This window comes from Zingiber officinale, chromosome 3B, assembly GCF_018446385.1.
Source record: "Zingiber officinale cultivar Zhangliang chromosome 3B, Zo_v1.1, whole genome shotgun sequence".
Taxonomy (NCBI): Eukaryota; Viridiplantae; Streptophyta; class Magnoliopsida; order Zingiberales; family Zingiberaceae; genus Zingiber; species Zingiber officinale.
In genome coordinates this window covers 104,871,306-104,889,253 of record NC_055991.1, presented here as the reverse complement: position 1 = coordinate 104,889,253, position 17,948 = coordinate 104,871,306, and the positions used below count along the sequence as shown (strand labels likewise).

Below are 17,948 nucleotides of genomic sequence, written 5' to 3'. Positions count from 1 at the left end.
CTTTGAATTCTATATGCGTGACCACCGACAGAATCTGATTTCAAGTCTCGAGTCAAAAGTTAAGGCTTTCGGAAGATTGCATAGCCTTATCTACCCCTAAAGCTGAGTATGTTGCTATGGGTGGATGTGCCGCTCAATCGTTATGAATGATGAACACACTTAAAGATTACAGACTTGATTATAAAAGGGTTAAGTGATGATTGATAACATCAACTCCATTAATCTAACTAAAAAGCTCGTACATTATTCTATAACCAAACATATAGAAGTCAAACATCATTTTGTTGGAGAACACATATTAAATGGTGACATTGAACTCAAATATGTTGACTCCAAGTCTAACATAGCAGATATCTTCACAAAATCGTTAGTTGAAGCTGAATTCAGTACACTTAGAAGAAGACTTGGCTTCTGCATGATAAATTAACTTAAATTTGATTTGACTTTCACTTACAATTGACTTATCCTTCACTATGGTTGAATTTTCTTACTGTTTACCTTATTGAGTTATTAGTTGACTTGGAGTTTGACTTGAACTATATTTTCAGTTGATTCATCTACATTGCTTTGCTTGATTTAATTAAGGTTGAAATATATGACTATATGTTTTATTTGCTATATTTTTATGATTTAACCCATTTTGATATATGAAAAAAGGGGGAGAAAGAGAAAAGGTTAAACTATAAAAAATTGTTTTTTAATTAACTTTCACATTTAATTTCTTATTTGATTAAGGGGGAGCAATAATCAAACGGGAGTTATATTTCAATTATTATATTCATGTATGACTATACTAATTCTATTTTTGTTACTTTCATACATTGAATATATATTCAAAATCCAATCTTTTTTTTATTATTGATTACTAACTTTAGCTTAGTTTTCATACTATCAAAAAGGGAGAGATTGTTAGTGATGGATGCAACATTTAACTCAAAGTTTTGATATATGGCTAAGGTTAAAGTTAGATTAGTTGTGATCTAATTGCTTGACATGAAATCCTAGTTGTGAACCAAGCAGGGATTAAGTCCTAATGGAAATAGGCATCTGAAGTCTTAGTTGAGAATCAAGCATGAGCTAAGTCTTGGTTGGAGACCAAGTAGATAAATTCCTAGTCGGAAGCTAGGTGAATCAAGTCCAACTGATTAAGGCTTAGTTGAAAATTTTAGGAGGCTAAATGAATCAAGTCCAAATGATTAAGGCTTGATTAACAAATTCCTAGCTAAAGGCTAGATTAAACCAAGTCGAAGTGATTAAGGCTTGGCAGACAAATTCCTAGCTGGGTGCTAGGTGAGCTGGAATTGAAGGCTTGGCAAACAAGCCCAAGTATAAGCAATTGGGAGTTGTGGCTTGATAACCCAATCTAGCAGTCGGAGGCTGAACATTTAGATCCAACATAAATGTCAGTAACTTTACATTCTGTATCCCACTCATTACGTGTAACCATTGTAGGAAAGCACGTTCGACGGTTCCAGGCAATCGGATGGAGTCCGGGACTCTCGACAAAGGGATTTCAGAGGGTCCAAACAACTGTATTAGGTTCAGGCGATCGGAAAATACGGGCAACCGGGAGATGTCGTTATTAGCAATCCGAATAAGTCGAGTCAAGATGAGATTTGACCCCTCTCCAGGCACCAGAGGGTGTACGGGCGACTGGCGAGCTTCGTTAACATTATCGAATGGATAAAAGTTGTAGCCGCGCCAGTACTGATACAAGCGACCAGGAAGACTCCGGGCAACCAGAGGAGTCTTATATACGGAGTTTCGAGGCAAAACTTGAAAATCACTCACTTACATTCACTCTTGCTCTCGTGCTCTTTCGCCTTCTATGCTACGACATGTTGCAATGCGTGTTTCATTTCTGATTGGCAACACATTGAGTACATTTTTTATTTTTATTGTGTTGCCTCATTTTGTTATTGTGCTCTCATTTTGTTATTGTGCTTAATTTTTAGATTCTTGTTCTGTAAAATTTCTCGACCTAGGAGAAATTTAGAAATATGAATCATATTATTATTATTATTATTATTATTATTATTATTATTATTATTATTATTATTATTATTATTGCGTGTCTACTTTTGATTTGATTGATCAACTACTTGCATGCTTAACTGTTAACTAAATCTACTGCATGTTTATTGCCTTGTCTGTCTTGATTAAATCAGTCCAAGTGATTCAACTATTTTATTTACTATCTGCTCATTTTTAAAATTTGTAACGCTATTCAACCTCCTCTAGCGTCAAGTTTACTCCTACATTATCAAATTTTTATCATTGGTGACATTTATATATAGTGATTAAATAATTAAAATTGAAAATATCTTAATTGGTGATAAAATATGATGATAATTTAGAGTAATAGCGGTAACTCTAAATATTAATAAACAACCAAAACAAAATAGTTGTTGATTGTAAATAAATTTATATAACTATATATATAACCTAAAGAACTGAAAGAAGAATTTAAAGTTGTAATATGAAATGATGGCTTACTTTATTTCTTGACCACTTAATCAATATTAAATTGCACATCTTTCCTAATTACCCACTTAGTAAAATTGTATTTACTTCCTGTTTTCCTTAGCCTCCAAATTTGTAAGCAAAGACACTCTTTTGATATCATAGTTGATTTCAGCTAGTATATAGAGTTGTTTAGAAAAGATATATAGTTGGTGTATTTACTTTTATTGTATTGGTATAAAAAGAAATATAAATAAATATATAAAGTTTGTTGAACTTGTTGGTTATGCTGAGTTTAAATGTGGGAATAAGCCCATTTAAATTTCAGAATAGTCCCATTTAAATTTGGAAATGGCAAGCTGTTGAGTAATTTCAAAAAGTTGGAACTTCCCTATCGTAATTGCATTTCCCAGAGTAAAGTTAAATTGTCAAAAGATAGTGAAGGTTATTCGTACCTTAAAAGATTAAAAAAAACACAATTTTGTCCTTGATTTTATGCAGATAGTTCACAGTGAATTCATAGATCCACTAACTAATATTGTTAAAAAAACTTACTTTCCGAGCGATTTGTGATGCAGAATCAACCCCATTCCGACACCATCAGCCCCTGCAGAAAGAGAGAAAGGGAAACCAGACTCAAGTGGCAAAACACACCCCGTAGGTCAAATTTTCCACCGCACTAATGGTTTTGCTGAAAATAAACAAATAAGCCAATTCAAGAACTTGAATCAAACACCGACCGGGCAAGAAAAGCAGCAAAGGCGATCCCTTTATCGGGGCCCCGCACTCTACGGGGCAGAACCAGCGAGGGGCGCCGCCGTCCGGCTTGTTAATCGCCCTAGCCGCATCGAAGTAGTCTTTGACGCTGACGTCCCCAAACCCATCATCATAAAGCGCCTCCAATCCTCCATTCTGACCCGCGTACGCTTTATTCTCCGAATCTGAGTGATTGGCACCCACGCGGCCACCGCCCAACATCCGGCTCGAAACTTCCCCCAGACGATTGCCGCTTACCGCCGCACATCGGAGCCGCGGTTTGTGAAGGAGAGACGGAAACGGTAGGAAAGGGAGGACGGAGGATCCAGACGAAGACAGAGACATGGGTGGAGAAAGAGATGGCAAATGACAGAGGAAGGCGAAGGCGGGGAGAGAGGGAGAGGTGGATTGGATATGCAGAAGTGTCTACGACACTCAACGTGGAGTGCGACAAAACTAGTAGGTGCAGGTCCTCGTCACGCAACACACATCCGATTTTATTTTATAATAATATTGAAGTAATAAATTTAATTAAGTTAGAACATCCGGATTAACTTAAGTAATTTTGATAAAAAAAAATCACCTCGGTATTTTGTGGCTGAATATGTCTAGCTATCTATTTTGTCTCTATCGTTAAAAAAAACACGAAGGAGATACACAGATATGTGTCAGCCAAAAAAACGAACGAGGTTTCGGATTTCGAGATTTGAAAATTTGAAATTTTGCCAAACTAGTTAAAGTACTTTGGATGATGCAATCAAAGAGGATGCTCTATGGATCAGATAAATACATCACACTTATTTGATACCTGATGAATGTATGGACATGAGAGATAGTGCACTCAGAAATTGATTTTGAAAATCATTTTAAATATACTTTGGAAAACCTTGGTGAAGACTATCTTTTGATAGTGATATCATTGAAAAGTTAGACACAAACTTGGAAGAAACATTGAAGTTTTAACAAGTTTTCAATTCTGTGTCAATCTTTGACAATAAAGTGTATTTTCTTATAAAACTATTTTTCCATGATAGTATATACCTTAAATAATGTCTACAAGAAGTTTCATGATTTTTAGAATTTTACAGAGTTTTTAGAACATTTCTGAATTTCGGCTAAAATTGAATTTCAGAAATTCAGAAACCCAATCAATCAGTCGATCGATTGGGAAGTCTCAATCGATCGGTCGATTGATTGGGAAAAAGTTTCTCGCGAGCAGAGACTCGCAGAATCGATCAGCCGATCGATTCAACTCTACGGGATCGATCAGTCGATCGATTCAAGCAGTTTTTCCAAAAACAGAAGCTCGCGGACACTGATCGATTGAACAAGTGGCAATCGATTGAGTCTCAACCTAATCGATTGAGAAGGCTGATTTTGGCTGGGAAAATCTGATTTCAGCACTTTAAGTCATTTTGTCTCTTTAACCACTCCTAACCTCTTGAAATATATTGATATATATTTAAGGGTAGTTTTCATAACGAAAACAGGAGAAATGGTTAAGGAACACTAGGTTGGAGTTTGGGTTGAGATTTACATTCAAATATTGATACTTAAACCTCAAAACTTCAATTTTTGGGTTTCCTAAAGGTTTAGGGATTCCAAGTCATTGTTGGTGCAATGACAAAAGTTTGGAGCATGTCTTTAGAGGGAGTCACTCTTTAAGGATATGAAAATTATTTTTTTTCAAATACCATGGAAGGTGGTTAACCTTCATTAGAGCATATGCTCAAGGTTGAGCATTGAAAAACAATAGAGAGTGGATATATTCATTGTTGAGTTGTGGATGCTCTAGGATGAACATTATGAAGTCGATTAATGCTCAAGGGTGCATACATTAAAGGGTATGAGACCTTCATTGCTGACATGGTGGATGCTCTAGGATGAGCATTATGAAGTGGATTAATGCTCGCGAGTGAGCATTGCATATATTGAAGGGTATGAGACCTTCATTGTTGGAATGGTGAATGCTCTAGGATGAGCATTATGAAATGGTTAATGCTCAAGGGTGAGTATTGAAGACAATGAAGGGTATGAGACCTTCATTGTGGTGTTGTGAACAACATGTGAGGCTGTGAATAACGCTGAGTAACTCTTCAGGGGGAGAGTTTTTGATGTGTGTCAAAGGGGGAGAATGTAAGATTTAAGTTAGGCCTTCATTACCTAAAGAGGGAGTTTGCCCTCTAGGAAAGGGAGAGAATGAAGGAAACTCTCATTCATGTTTTGGTATGAAGAAGAAGTTGAGGCTATGGGATTAGCTTAACTTAAATGTATTGTCAAACATCAAAAAGGGGAGATTGTTGGTGCAATATTCCTGGGTCAAGGTTGACCAAGTTGACTAAGCTTGAGTTGGCTCATGCTTAAGTCTTGATGTTTGGATTTTGATGTTTGACAATATATGGAGATTGCATGTGCAATCGTCCGATTGGAGAGATTATTTGTGCAATTCCCCTCTGGTCAAGGTTTGACCAGTTTGATGTGAAGAAAAGTCAGGTAGGTCAAGGTTAACCGGATACTTAACCGGGAAAATCCTAACTGGAGGTTAGGCAAAAGAAAGTTCTAGTGTGTGAAGCCAGGTAATGGAAAAATTCTGGTGAGTGAAGCCAGGTGAAAGTCCTGGTGAGTGAGGCTAGGTGAAAATCCTGGTGAGTGAAGCCGGGCAGGTGAAAGTCCCGGTGAGTGAAGCTGGGCAGATGGAAAATCCTGGTGAGTGAAGCCGGGCAGATGGAAAATCCTGGTGAGTGAAGCCAGGTGAAAAGCCAGGTGAAAATTCTAGTGAGTGAAGTTAGGTGAAAGCCCTGATGAGTGAAACTAGGCAGAGTGGAAAGTCCTGGTGAGTGAAGCCAGGCAGATGAAAGTCCTGGTGAGTGAAGCCAGGCAGGTGAAAGTCCCAGCAAGTGAAGTCAAGCAGATGGAAAGTCCTGGTGAGTGATGAAAGTCCTGTCGAGTGAAGCCAGACAAATGGAAAGTCCTAGTGAGTGAAGCTAGGCAGAAGGAAAGACCTGGTGAGTGAAGCAAGGCACATGAAAATCCAGGTGGGTTAAGGTTGACCGGACACCTGGTGTTGGGAAGTCCAAGTAGATCAAAGCAGTGATCGGATACTTGGCACAAGGAATTCCAGATGGGTCAAGGATGACCGGACATCTGGTGAAAGGAAGTCCAAATGGGTCATGAAGGATCAAATACTTGGCACGAGACGGTAAGTCCAAGTTGGTCAAGGTTGACCGGACACTTGGCACGAGTAGAAAAGTCTAAGTGGTCAAAAGATTGACTGGACACTTGGTGAAAAAGTCCCAACAGGTCAAGGTTGACCGGATGCTAGGCATGAGAAGTTCCAACAGGTCACGGTTGACCAGATGTTGGATTTGGGAACCCTAGACTTGAATGAAACAAGTCAAAGGGAGGCCAATAGATCAACCAATCGATTGGACAGTGGTCCAATCGATCAGTCGATCGATTGGTTGTGTGCGTGAGTGAAGGTTGGCCCAATCGATCAGCCGATCGTTTGGAAAGCAAAATCGCGAGCACAGAATGCTCCCCAATCGATCAGCCGATCGATTGGGCACCGCTAATCGATCAGCCGATTGATTAGGGGCTGGATTTCTCGCGCGACGTGAGAAAGGCTGAATCGATCAGGCGATCGATTCAGGTCTCTTCCAGCAGAGCATAGGGGCACTCTGAATCGATCAGCAGATCGATTCAAGTCTCCCCAATCGATTATTCAATTGATTGGAATATGATCGTTGCGAAGGAAGCGCACAAAAGCCTTCTTCCTCGCAGCGATTCAGTAGCTCTTCTCCTCCACTTCTTGCAATCATTTTTTACAGGTTCATACTAGTTCTTGAAGCTTTTTGGAGACAAGTGTCGTTGCACTTCTAAAGTCAAGAGGTGTTCCAAGGTAAGAAGAACAAGCTAGGGTTTCTTCATGATAAATCTTGTAAGATTTGATATTGTATTAACTTGTATTTCTTTCTTCTTGTATATCCGAGAGTTTGTACAAGGCTTCTCCGCCTTCGGTAGTTGCCGAGAAAGAGTGTTTTTATAGTGGATGAGTGAGTGAGGGTCGGGTCCTTGGATTAGTCACCTCTTCTTGAGGTGGATACCAAGTAAATCCTTGTGTTAGCGTTGTAAGTGTTTGATTGAGTGTTTTCCGCTGCCACAACATCATCACGAAACAAGACAACGAAGCGCGACAAGCTATTCACTCCCCTCTAGCTACAACTCGACCCTAACATTCAAGACCCGAGGCGTCTCGAATGTATGGAGGCGTCTCGGATAAGCAAAATCACTTCTGCCAGCCGTCAGACTAGAGGTGCCTACGACGGAGCAAGGGCGCCTCGGATGAACAGTATCCAAGGCGCCTCAAGCTACGCGAGAGCACCTCAGATGAATAGTGTCAAGGCGCCTCCAAGCACATTGAAGGCACCTCCAATGCGGTAAAGCCGTCGAGTGATCGTTGATGCGTGAATAAAAGTTTATCCATTGAGGGCACCTCGGATGTCCTTGGAGACGCCTCGAAGCCACGTCAGTCAATGGTAACATTATCTCAGGATGCTATAAAAGGTCCCCTAAAGCTAGAAATTTAATAACAATCTGTTCTCATTTCTTTATTCATTTTTGAGCATCCAAAATCTGTAAGAGACTATTTCGCCTTTAACAAAGGAGAACTTTAGTGCGCTTTCACTTGCCTTGGATTAACAACCATATATGTTGTAATCAAGTAATTCTTTTCTCCTCTTACTTATTTTATGCATTTCCTTTTGATTGTTTAATTAATATTGTGTCTTTGCTAAGTTTGAAAAGCAAGAGAAATTCTAAACTTTCTGTTCATGAATATTTACCTCCTCTAGCTGGCCTACCGGGACCTACAGTTTCGATACTTTTGTAAATATAAATATAAAAGAAATATTATGCACGAAGTTCCCGCCAATACACGATCCTAAGAAAAGATTGGACCACATAAGAATATAGGTTTCCATATAAATATATTAATTAAAAAATATTTTTATTAATATTTAATTGTTATAAATGTTTACTATTGAGTTGTATTTGAGAGGTTAAATATTAAGTTTAAGTTTTGATATTACCATGTTAGATGCTTATTAAGAAAAAGTTAATTTAGGGTTAGCTAAACTCCACTAAGTAGATATGGTAGGATAGTAGGTTTAAATTGGATTTATTTTGATCTGTTTACAAATAAATCACATTTATATATATAATAATTTAATTTATAATAGTATATTTTATAAGGTTAAAAATTATATTATATTTTTTTTATTTCTCTATTCCCTCTATATCAAAGAGGTTTATTTTTCTGTGTTTACTTTGTGGAGAGATAGAGGGGAAAAAAGTAATCATCCTTTAAGAGGGCATTCTTTTTATTGTTTATCTCGTGAGTGCTGAAGGAGTGAAAAAAATAACCATCATTAAAGAGGTAAAGAGGTTTTTTTTCTCTTTGTTTACCCTCGTGGATGAACGGAGGGAAAAAAAAATAACAATGGTGAAAAAAATTTAATGGGCAAAGGAGAAAAGAAAAGGAAAAGAATATTAACCGTGTAAAAAATAAAAAATAAATTATGATAAAAATGGAGGAAGCCGCGAGGTCATGGCTTTCAACTCCGAACCCATGTAGGTGTCGGTCGATGAGCAAAATAGTAAATTTCCCTCGGGAACACGATGTTTTATATCATGGTTTAGATTAATTAAAAGGTAAACCATCATGATGAAACAATAATAATTTTAAATAAAGAAAAGAAATACTTAAAAGCAAAAAAACACTGAGCCTTATACCAAAATACCTGATCACCTACAGGAGGACGTGATAGCAAGGGGTCACCCACGGTCGACATTTATTAATGCAAGGGTGCTATATTATTATATACCATCGGCGAATGCTTTAGCTCTATATGATAAGATGTTATTACACACTAAGTTCACTTCTTAATGAATTTATTAGTAGTTAATTTATCTGATGGTGTCGGGTGCACAATATTAAATCTAGAGTTTTGATATATAACTAAGATTAAACTTAGGTTAGTTGTGAACTTACTAATTGTGTTAAGTTTGCTGGTTACTTGACAGTTATGAACTAGGCAGTGACTAAGTCCTAGTGGAACTAGGCATCTGAAATCCTGATTGGGAATCAGGCATGAGCTAAGTCTTGGTTGGAGACAAATTCCTAGTTGAAGGCTAGGTGAATCAAGTCCAAGTGATTAAAGCTTGGCAGATAAATTCTTAGCTGGAAGCTAGGTGAATTAAGTCCAAATGATTAAGATTTGACAGATAAATTCCTAGTTGGGTGTTAGGTGACTCAAGTCCAAGTGGAGTCAGCTAGGAGCTGATGGCTTGGCAAACAAGTTCAACTAGAAGCAGCAGAGAGCTATGACTTGGCAACTCAGTCTAGATGAGTCGCTAGATGCTAAACATTTAGACTCAACGTATGTGCGAGTAACTTTATATTCTGTAGCCTACTCATTACGTGTAAACAGGGAAGCATGTTAAACGGTTCCAAGCAACATGATGGTGTCCGGAGGTGACTGGCTAGTGATAACTCTCGACAAAAGGATTTCGAAGGGTCTAGACGACCGTATTGGGTTTAGGCGACCAGAGAATACGAGCGACCAAAGCAGCTTCTAAGCAACCGGGAGATGACATTATCAGCAATCCAAGCGAGTCGGGTCAAGATGAAATTTGACCCCTCTCCAGGAGACCGGAGGGTGTACGAGCAATCGAAGAGCTTCGTTAATGTTATTGAACGGATAAAAATTGTAGCCACATCAGCACAAGTGACCGAGAAGGCTCCAAGTGACTGGAGGAGTCCTATATAAGGAGTTGAGGCAGAGCTTGAAAATCATTCATCTACATAGAATTCACTCTTGTTCTCGTGTTCTAAGTGCTCTTTCGCCTTATGTGCTACGAGACGCTGTAACGCGCACTTCATTTCTAATGGGCAACACTTTGAGTACATTTTCATTTCTGTTGTATTGCCTCATTTTGTTATTGTATTTAATTTTTAGATTTTTTAAGGAAGGTTTCTTCATATAGGAGAAATTTAAAAATAAAAATCATAGTATTATTGCTACATGTGTCTACTTCTGATTTGATTGATTAACGATTTGCATACTTATTACCTTGTCTTACTTGATTGAATTAGTCTAAGTAAATATTATTTCTATCGTACTACTCTGATTGATTCAACTATTTTATTTACTATCCACTCATTTTTAAAATTCATAACGTTATTCCCCCCCCCCCCCCCCCCCCCCCCAGCGTCGAGTTCAATCCTACAATTTGGTATCAAAGCGGGTTGAACTGATAGTACATTAGGAAAGTATGCATGTCTAGGTTGGGTAAGGAGTACCCTACCTAGTGCATCTAGTTAAGTGGAACTAGAAGAAGCTAACTCACCTCACTCTAAACCAGTTTGACCAAGATATATTATTAAAGTTAATTTAGCTCCAGTTTCTTAAAAAAGCTTTGTCTTAGAAAGTGGTCGTTGTTTTGATATTCAAGAAGACCTTCGTATTGCCGAAGCCGATTTCGGAAACTCTTACTCAATTAGTCCAAAGAAAAACTTGAATCTAACATAAGACGAACTTTATGCTTTAAGAAAAGGAACAAACTAACAAATTGATTAATAATCCGAGCCTAACCTGAACCCAAATTCAAACCTTAATTACAATCATACCAAACCCAAACCAAACTCATATCCTATCCTAAACCTTAATACAACTTGAACAAATTTGCTTTATAGATATGTCTTTGCCCGCCCTCCTCTTTTTTAATGATAAAAGTTTGAAGGCATTCTTAAAACCAACTCAGAATGCTGGGAAAGTACCCAAAATGGAATCGACTTGCCAAGAGACACAAAAGATGGGCATGCAAACATGAAACAAATAGCTCAATCTAATGTAAAAGCAACAAACATAATTCTTTATGTTGAGAAAATCAGACCATTTAAAGATGCAAAAGAGTTGTGGTAAAAGCTAATTGCCAAAAATAAAGCTGAGTTGATATACTGCACCGCACTTATGGCCAAGTCAGACTCAAAAATCTTGACAAATCAAATTCAACATGAATGGATGCTAGACAACGGCTACTCAAGACACCTGACCGGAAATCAGGAGATGTTTACATCACTCAAGCTAAAAGAAATGTTGACAATTGGCTTTGAAAATAACGGGAAACTAAAGGTATTTAGGTCAGATCACAATGTATTAAATTCAAAGTTATTCATTAAAAGAGTTTTATTTGTAGAAAACCTAAGTTTAATTTGCTCAGCATAAGTTAACTATGTGATATTGGATATAAAGTAGAATTCTTGTTTAACAAATGTATTGTTAATTCTACAAAGAGCCTGAGTTAACTTTAATAGGAACTAAGAAAAATAACATTTATACCATTAGTTTACCTTCCTCCTCACACACATGCTTTCTTTCACAATTAGAGAAAACTAGACTATGACATAGGAGACTAGCTTATACTCATGCTAGACACTTATTAAAAATTAGTATAAATGGTTTAGTTTAAGGTTTAACAACCTTAACCAAATCAAATGGCTTAAATTGTGATACAGGTAAAAAGGGTAAACAAATAAGACAATAATTCAAATCAAATAACTCACATCTTAGAAAGAATTTATATGGGTTTATTTAAGAGTAACAAAATTAAATCATTAAATAGAAATCAATATTATCTAGCAATTATTGATGAATTTTCAAAATTTAGCTGGACTTATTTTCTAAAATACAAAGATGAAACTTTAAATAAACTTAGTCAATTTATTAAACAAACAGAAAATCAAATGAACATTAAAATTAAAAAAAATTAGAAGTGATAATGGAGGAGAATTTGATAATCATGTGTTTAAGAAATTTTGTCTAGACAATAATTACAAATATAAATTTTTGTCCTAAGACCCCACAACAAAATAGTCTAGTTGAAAGCAAGAACTGAACCCTAATAGAAATAGCTAGGACAATGTTAAATGAATTTAATTTACCAAGCTATTTTTACGTAGAAACCGTTAATAAAGCCTGTTTTGTTCAAAATCGAATACATATTAATAAAAAAACACCTTATAAAGTATTCTTTGATAAAACACCCTCAATTAAATACTTTAAAATCTTTCGATGCGAAGCCAATATCTTAAACACTAAAGATAACCTACCAAAATTTACAAGTAAAATTGATGAAGGAATCTTTGTAGGGTATGCAACAAAAGGTAGAGGAAATAGAATTTATAACAAATGTAATCTTTACTGAAGAAAATTCAACCAAAAGAGACCGATCTATTCAATTAGAAATTGATAAAGTGGTTAACAATAACTTAAGAGAAATTAGACAAGAGTTAGACGAAGATCAACCTAAAATCCAAGTTGAAGATAAAACTATAAGGACATCCAAGACCAACATTAATCATCCCGTTGAACAAATTATAGGAGATTCAAACTTAGGAGTCCGAACTTAGATCTACCCACCGAAACTTAAGTCAAAAAGCTTTAATTTCCAAAATAGAACCTAAGATAGATGACGCTCTACTTGACCCAGATTGGATCATAGCTATGCAAGAAGAGTCACACAGTTTGACTGAAATCAAGTTTGGGACTAGTACCTAAGCCAAGTGATAAATCTATTGTAGGAATACGATGAGTGTTTAGAAACAAAATTAAATGAAAAAGGTGAAATTACCAAAAACAAAACCTGTCTTGTAGCTCAAGGTTTTAGTGATGCAGCGGATAACTATTGATTACGTTGATTCGTGCACAAATACCGAAAGTAGCAATCGAATTTGTTGATTCATGCACGAATACAGAAAGCGATCTTCTAAACCTATTAATTTGCACACGAATATAAGGAAATAGGCATCCAAAAACTACTTGAAGTTTTAGGGAAAAGAACGGCATAGCCGAATTAGTATTGATCAAAAATTGTCCCTTATAATGACCTAAATAATTATTTATATAAACTCTAGACCCTAAAACTCAAAGAAAGGAAAGAAATCCTCATATATGTACCTCAATTCCTATCTTGTAAAGAAAAAAAATCGTTTTAGAAAAGGAAATTTCTTAATAGAAATTGATATTAACATAACATGACGCTGATATAAACTTCAACCCTAAATATGCAAAGGAAAGAAATACTGATATAAAGGAAAAATTCTAAACATACTACAAATACAAAATATCCTAAACAGACTCGAAAATCTAAAAATATAAAAGACAGAAATTAATAAAAATACCTTAAATACCAAACTCGATAAAAATAATAAAATAGATTAAAAAATACTCTTATATTTCCGTATCATTCTCTTCGGGATGGAGAAAAATTGCCCTCGAATTGTTTTTGTATTGTCATGTCTCGGGGTATCAAAAAGTGGCATAAGACCAATGAATTGCCACAAACCTCTTGGGCTCTCTTTTCTTCCATTTGGAACTTTATGATATGCAACAACAAAGAATGGAATATGATTCTTCTCTTGAATGACATCAGCAATCTTTTCCCATTGCTCAGGAGTTGGGTTAATTCCCATTGGATTATGTAAGATACGACAAATTAAATAATAAGTGTTATTGAAGAAATAACCTTATTGAATTTTTCAGAAATTTTTCAAGATTTAAACGGAGCCCGTATGACACGTTTAAATGGATGAATCAATTAGGCATGGAGAAAGCATGTTAGGAACAACTATTTAAGTAGGAATTGATTGAGAAATTAACTTAGAGTTTAATTAAATTTAACCTAAGTGAGAGATATAAAAACTTAAGCATCATTATCTCTTCATTATTTCCTCACGCGATCCCCGTCCTCCTCTCCTGATCTCCTCGCGATCCCAATCATCGATTGTCCTCTCCATTCTCCTCTCTGCGTCGCCAACGACTACCACGGCCCGACACCGGCCACGAGGGCCTGAGTGCCACCTGATCTCCCCTCTCCTGGCTCCGAACACCAAGTGCTCGGCGGAAGCCGAGCATCTGAGTCCTCCATTCAGTTGTGCCCTAGCTTTGATCCACTGCCGTTACCGTCCATTCTATGAGACCAGTCGGCGATGCAATAGTCATTGTCGTTGCGGGAGGCGACACCGTCAGCTGTTGCAAGAGCCACAGAGCCTGCTCTACCATCGCGTCTACCTCTCCTGAGCCCCTTTCCTCATTCGCATTGGCCACGATCAATGAGATCGACGTCGACCCTCTCCACAGTTGAGGGTCACTAGAGATTGAAGCTGGCCTCCACCATAAACGTCGCCATTTGTTCTCTCTCATTCATCACACCCTTGCACCTTGGCCCCGGCCATGAGTCGTCGTTGTGTGGCCATGAGCCACCACCGGCCACCGTCAGATTAGGTGAGGATTATGTGTTGAGTGATTGAATAATGCTTAGGGCTGATTTAGGGTATCCGATTTGGTGGATAGGAACTTTACCTTGCTCCGGTCATAGTTATCGGTAGTAGGGCGCTCCGTTCGCAAGTCAACAGTGGAGTCCACTGATTTGGGTAAGATTGGTTCGTTCGTTTCTCTATCATATTTAGTAGTTGATACAATTGATTGAATGATGGGTTAATTGAGTATAGGAATTTGATTAATTTGAATTTGATTGATTAATGGATAGATTCGGTGAGTATGTGAAAGAAATTGTGAGATAACTAGGTTGGATCAATTAGGCTTTTCCCTAATTAGGTTGGGTTTTGGGTTTAGCTAATTGTTGCATATGTGATTAGCTAAACTATACATCATGTGATTGCAGGACTTTGATTCGAGGCTAGTGTCTCGACATGGGAGTTATTCCGACATGAACAACAAATAAGGCGGGAACTTCTTCCTTAGCCTTTATAGTTCAACTTAGTGCATGGATGTCTTTAATTGATGGATTAAGTTGCTTTATCTTAAACTACTCGTATTTATCCATACTTGATACTTACGTGCTTGACCTTAGAGATAATCTAATTATTTCATATACAGTCTTAGCTTTGGATATCTATACTCTGTTGTATATATACATATAGAGTATGTACTGTAGGAGATATCTTGTTGACTGAGTTAACATGCTAATTATACAAATGATGTGGAATGTACACATAGTTGATATGTATTATAGCAGTTATCGTGTTGACTGTCCATGTAAGGTCTTCCAAGCGTTAATTATGAAACTTATTTTTAAAATAATAATAATAATAAATTAAGGTCTCATGAGCGTTAATAAAGGAATTTATTTACTAAATTTTCTATGAATCTTAGGGAATTTTCGGGATTTAAAATGAACTTGCATCACATGATTTAAGGGATAGAACTGATAAGATTAAGGAAAGCAAATGATACATGATTAATTAGGAGTTAATTAATGTGATTAGCCTAACTAGGGATCAAGTAATCTAAACCGCCGACTCACTCACCACTCTCACTGTTTTTCCCAATCGTCGTCGATTCCCATTCACTGTCGCACTCCGCCGACCGTGACGGAACTGCCACTGAGCCAAAGCTTCGATCCAACATTTGCCGAGCCGGCGGGCCATGGAAGACGCTGCGACCGGACGCGGAGGTCCCCAAACACCTCTCTATCGGCGCGACTCTACATATCGAGGGGTTTCTACGGTGACACGCAGAAGAGAAAGGCAAGTACCTTTCACTATATTGAGCTGGGATCGGTGAGGTATGGAATAAGTAGCTAAGGGAATGATTTTCTTGCCTATAATGTCCGATCTATGAGTTGTGTGGTGTTTTTGATTCTTCCTCATGATGTTCTTAGTTCGGCTTGAGGTTAAGTGATGTTCTTGCTTCGGTTTGGGTTTTCTATGAGGTTCTTGTGTCGATTTGTGATCTTCATGATGTTTTTGCTTTGGCTGGTGGCTTCCTTCGGATTTCCATAAGATTTTATAGAGTTTAAGAACGAATTCAGGGACTGTAGGGTCTATTTAAGGTATCATGTTCTTAAATGGATGCGATACGATTGTTTCCTCTTGGATGGTTTTGAGCGATTCATGGGTTTCCTTCCGATTTTCAACATGGAATTAGGGCATTGCGTTAAATCGAGAATTGGTTTGGGCTCTTCACCGAGGTCTGCTCTGAAGCTTGGTTTTCTTGCTTCATTGGAAAGGATTGGTTCCTGTTGGCCGATCGGTTTTGGATAGAGGAGACTGGCTTTGAGCGTGAATGAGGTATTCTTGCGTGGATTTAGGGCATTTTATTGAATTCGTTACAGCTTTAATTCAGATTATGCGTTACTGAAATGCTGGGATTTTGGTGTTTGATTATTTTGGAAACGTTGGTTACTGTTCTGTTCTCTATATAGCTGCGGAAACTGTGTAGAATTATCTGGTGTTGTTCTGTTTTTCTGTGGTGTGGTGGTTTTGATGTGATGCCACGATGTTTTTATGTTGCTCCATGATGCTGGAATTCTAGGCAGTGTGGTTGATTTGAGTTGATTTCGATGGAGTTCTTGGTTTCTTTGATTTAGCTACGAACTTTGTGATTGAACGATTTCTATTTTGGCTTTGCGGTGGCTTGCAATGTTGGTTAGTGTAGTAGAAATTCTACGAGATTTGTGGTTTCCATGGTTATTTTAGTTTCTGTGATCCGCTCTCGTAATTGTTTATGTACGATCAAGAGTTTTGCTTATTGGTAGTCTTTCGTTATGCATGACTTATGAACATGGCTACATTATAGTGCACTGTAGATAGATTTAAAGAATGTATATACTTATGGAATGTGGATGGAACTTTGTATAGGATTGGTTCGGTTATCTCTAGCTATTGAGGTTTTGCTGGATTCAAGTTTTCCCATGGAACTGGGATGAGCTCCGGGGAGGGCCTTTCCAAGCATGACTGATAATGTAAATTTATGACTAATACCGTAATTTATGTTAGCTTCGGCTATATGACTGCATGTTCTCCTAAGAGGTACCTCTAGGGTCATGGGATTGAATGACTGGCTCAAATAGTGATTACCGGATGGTAGACATATCTACTCATATTAGCTATTACATATTGTATTTTCCCTCTTTATTCTGTATTGAGTTTACGTTCTATGCCTATCAGTTACTATTCCTGCTACTTATAGATGTCATATTATTCATATTGGATTGTACTTGCTGTGTCCGTAGACTCATGATGCCTACGTTACAAGCGAGGACGTCTCCCAGGATGTGACGGAAGGCATGCGGATGGAGTAGACGAGGAGGCGAGATGGATGCATGGCACTGTACGGATGCCTTCGGAGTGCATAGCATACTTGTTCCCTTGTGAGATCTTCTTCATTTGTATAGGGAGATGTTTGGAGGATTTATCATTTTTTGCGTTAATTTCTTACTTGAGATGTTGTCATATATATTAGATAAGATAATTCATTTCGATGGAGTTGTTACTACGGATATTTCTATAGCAGATGTTGAGAGGGTTGTTTAAAAAAAAAAACTTAAGAGAAAAACTAGGGATGTTTCAGTTGGTATCAGAGCGACACTCCTAAGGGACATCATGCGCACGTCATCTCGTTAGGAACTCGACTACTTCTGCCAACAAGTTTGTAAGATCTATATTGTTATAGTCCTTAATTTAATGTGGTAACTTAGCCATGATATGACTGATACATTGATATGTATATATGAGAGAATGATGAGAATATGTTGGAAATGTGCAGGTTATGGCTGGTCGAAGGAACAATGGTGAGATAGGTGGACAGAACATTTAGTTCCTAGTAGGACTTACAGCACTTTTACAGGAGCAGAATCGTATTCATGGA

At 37.4% G+C, this 17,948-nt stretch overlaps 1 protein-coding gene across 5 annotated transcripts in view; it reads right to left on the bottom strand.

Annotated features, from left to right (window-relative positions):
• Window positions 1-17,948, bottom strand: part of LOC121967209 (acyltransferase-like protein At1g54570, chloroplastic) — a 96,534-nt gene that overhangs the window by 64,111 nt on the left and 14,475 nt on the right. The window contains exons 1-2 of one of the 5 annotated variants that reach the window (XM_042517289.1): window positions 3,204-3,660; window positions 3,019-3,070 (exon numbers count right to left, since the gene is read on the bottom strand). The exons of 2 other annotated variants lie outside the window; for them this stretch is intronic. In XM_042517289.1, the coding sequence (XP_042373223.1) occupies window positions 3,019-3,070; window positions 3,204-3,564 (413 nt within the window). In that variant the 5' untranslated portion in view covers window positions 3,565-3,660. Of the gene's footprint in view, window positions 1-3,018; window positions 3,071-3,203; window positions 3,661-17,948 lie in introns of those variants that run through there. 2 more of the 5 variants (XM_042517291.1, XM_042517292.1) reach the window with 2 other exon arrangements.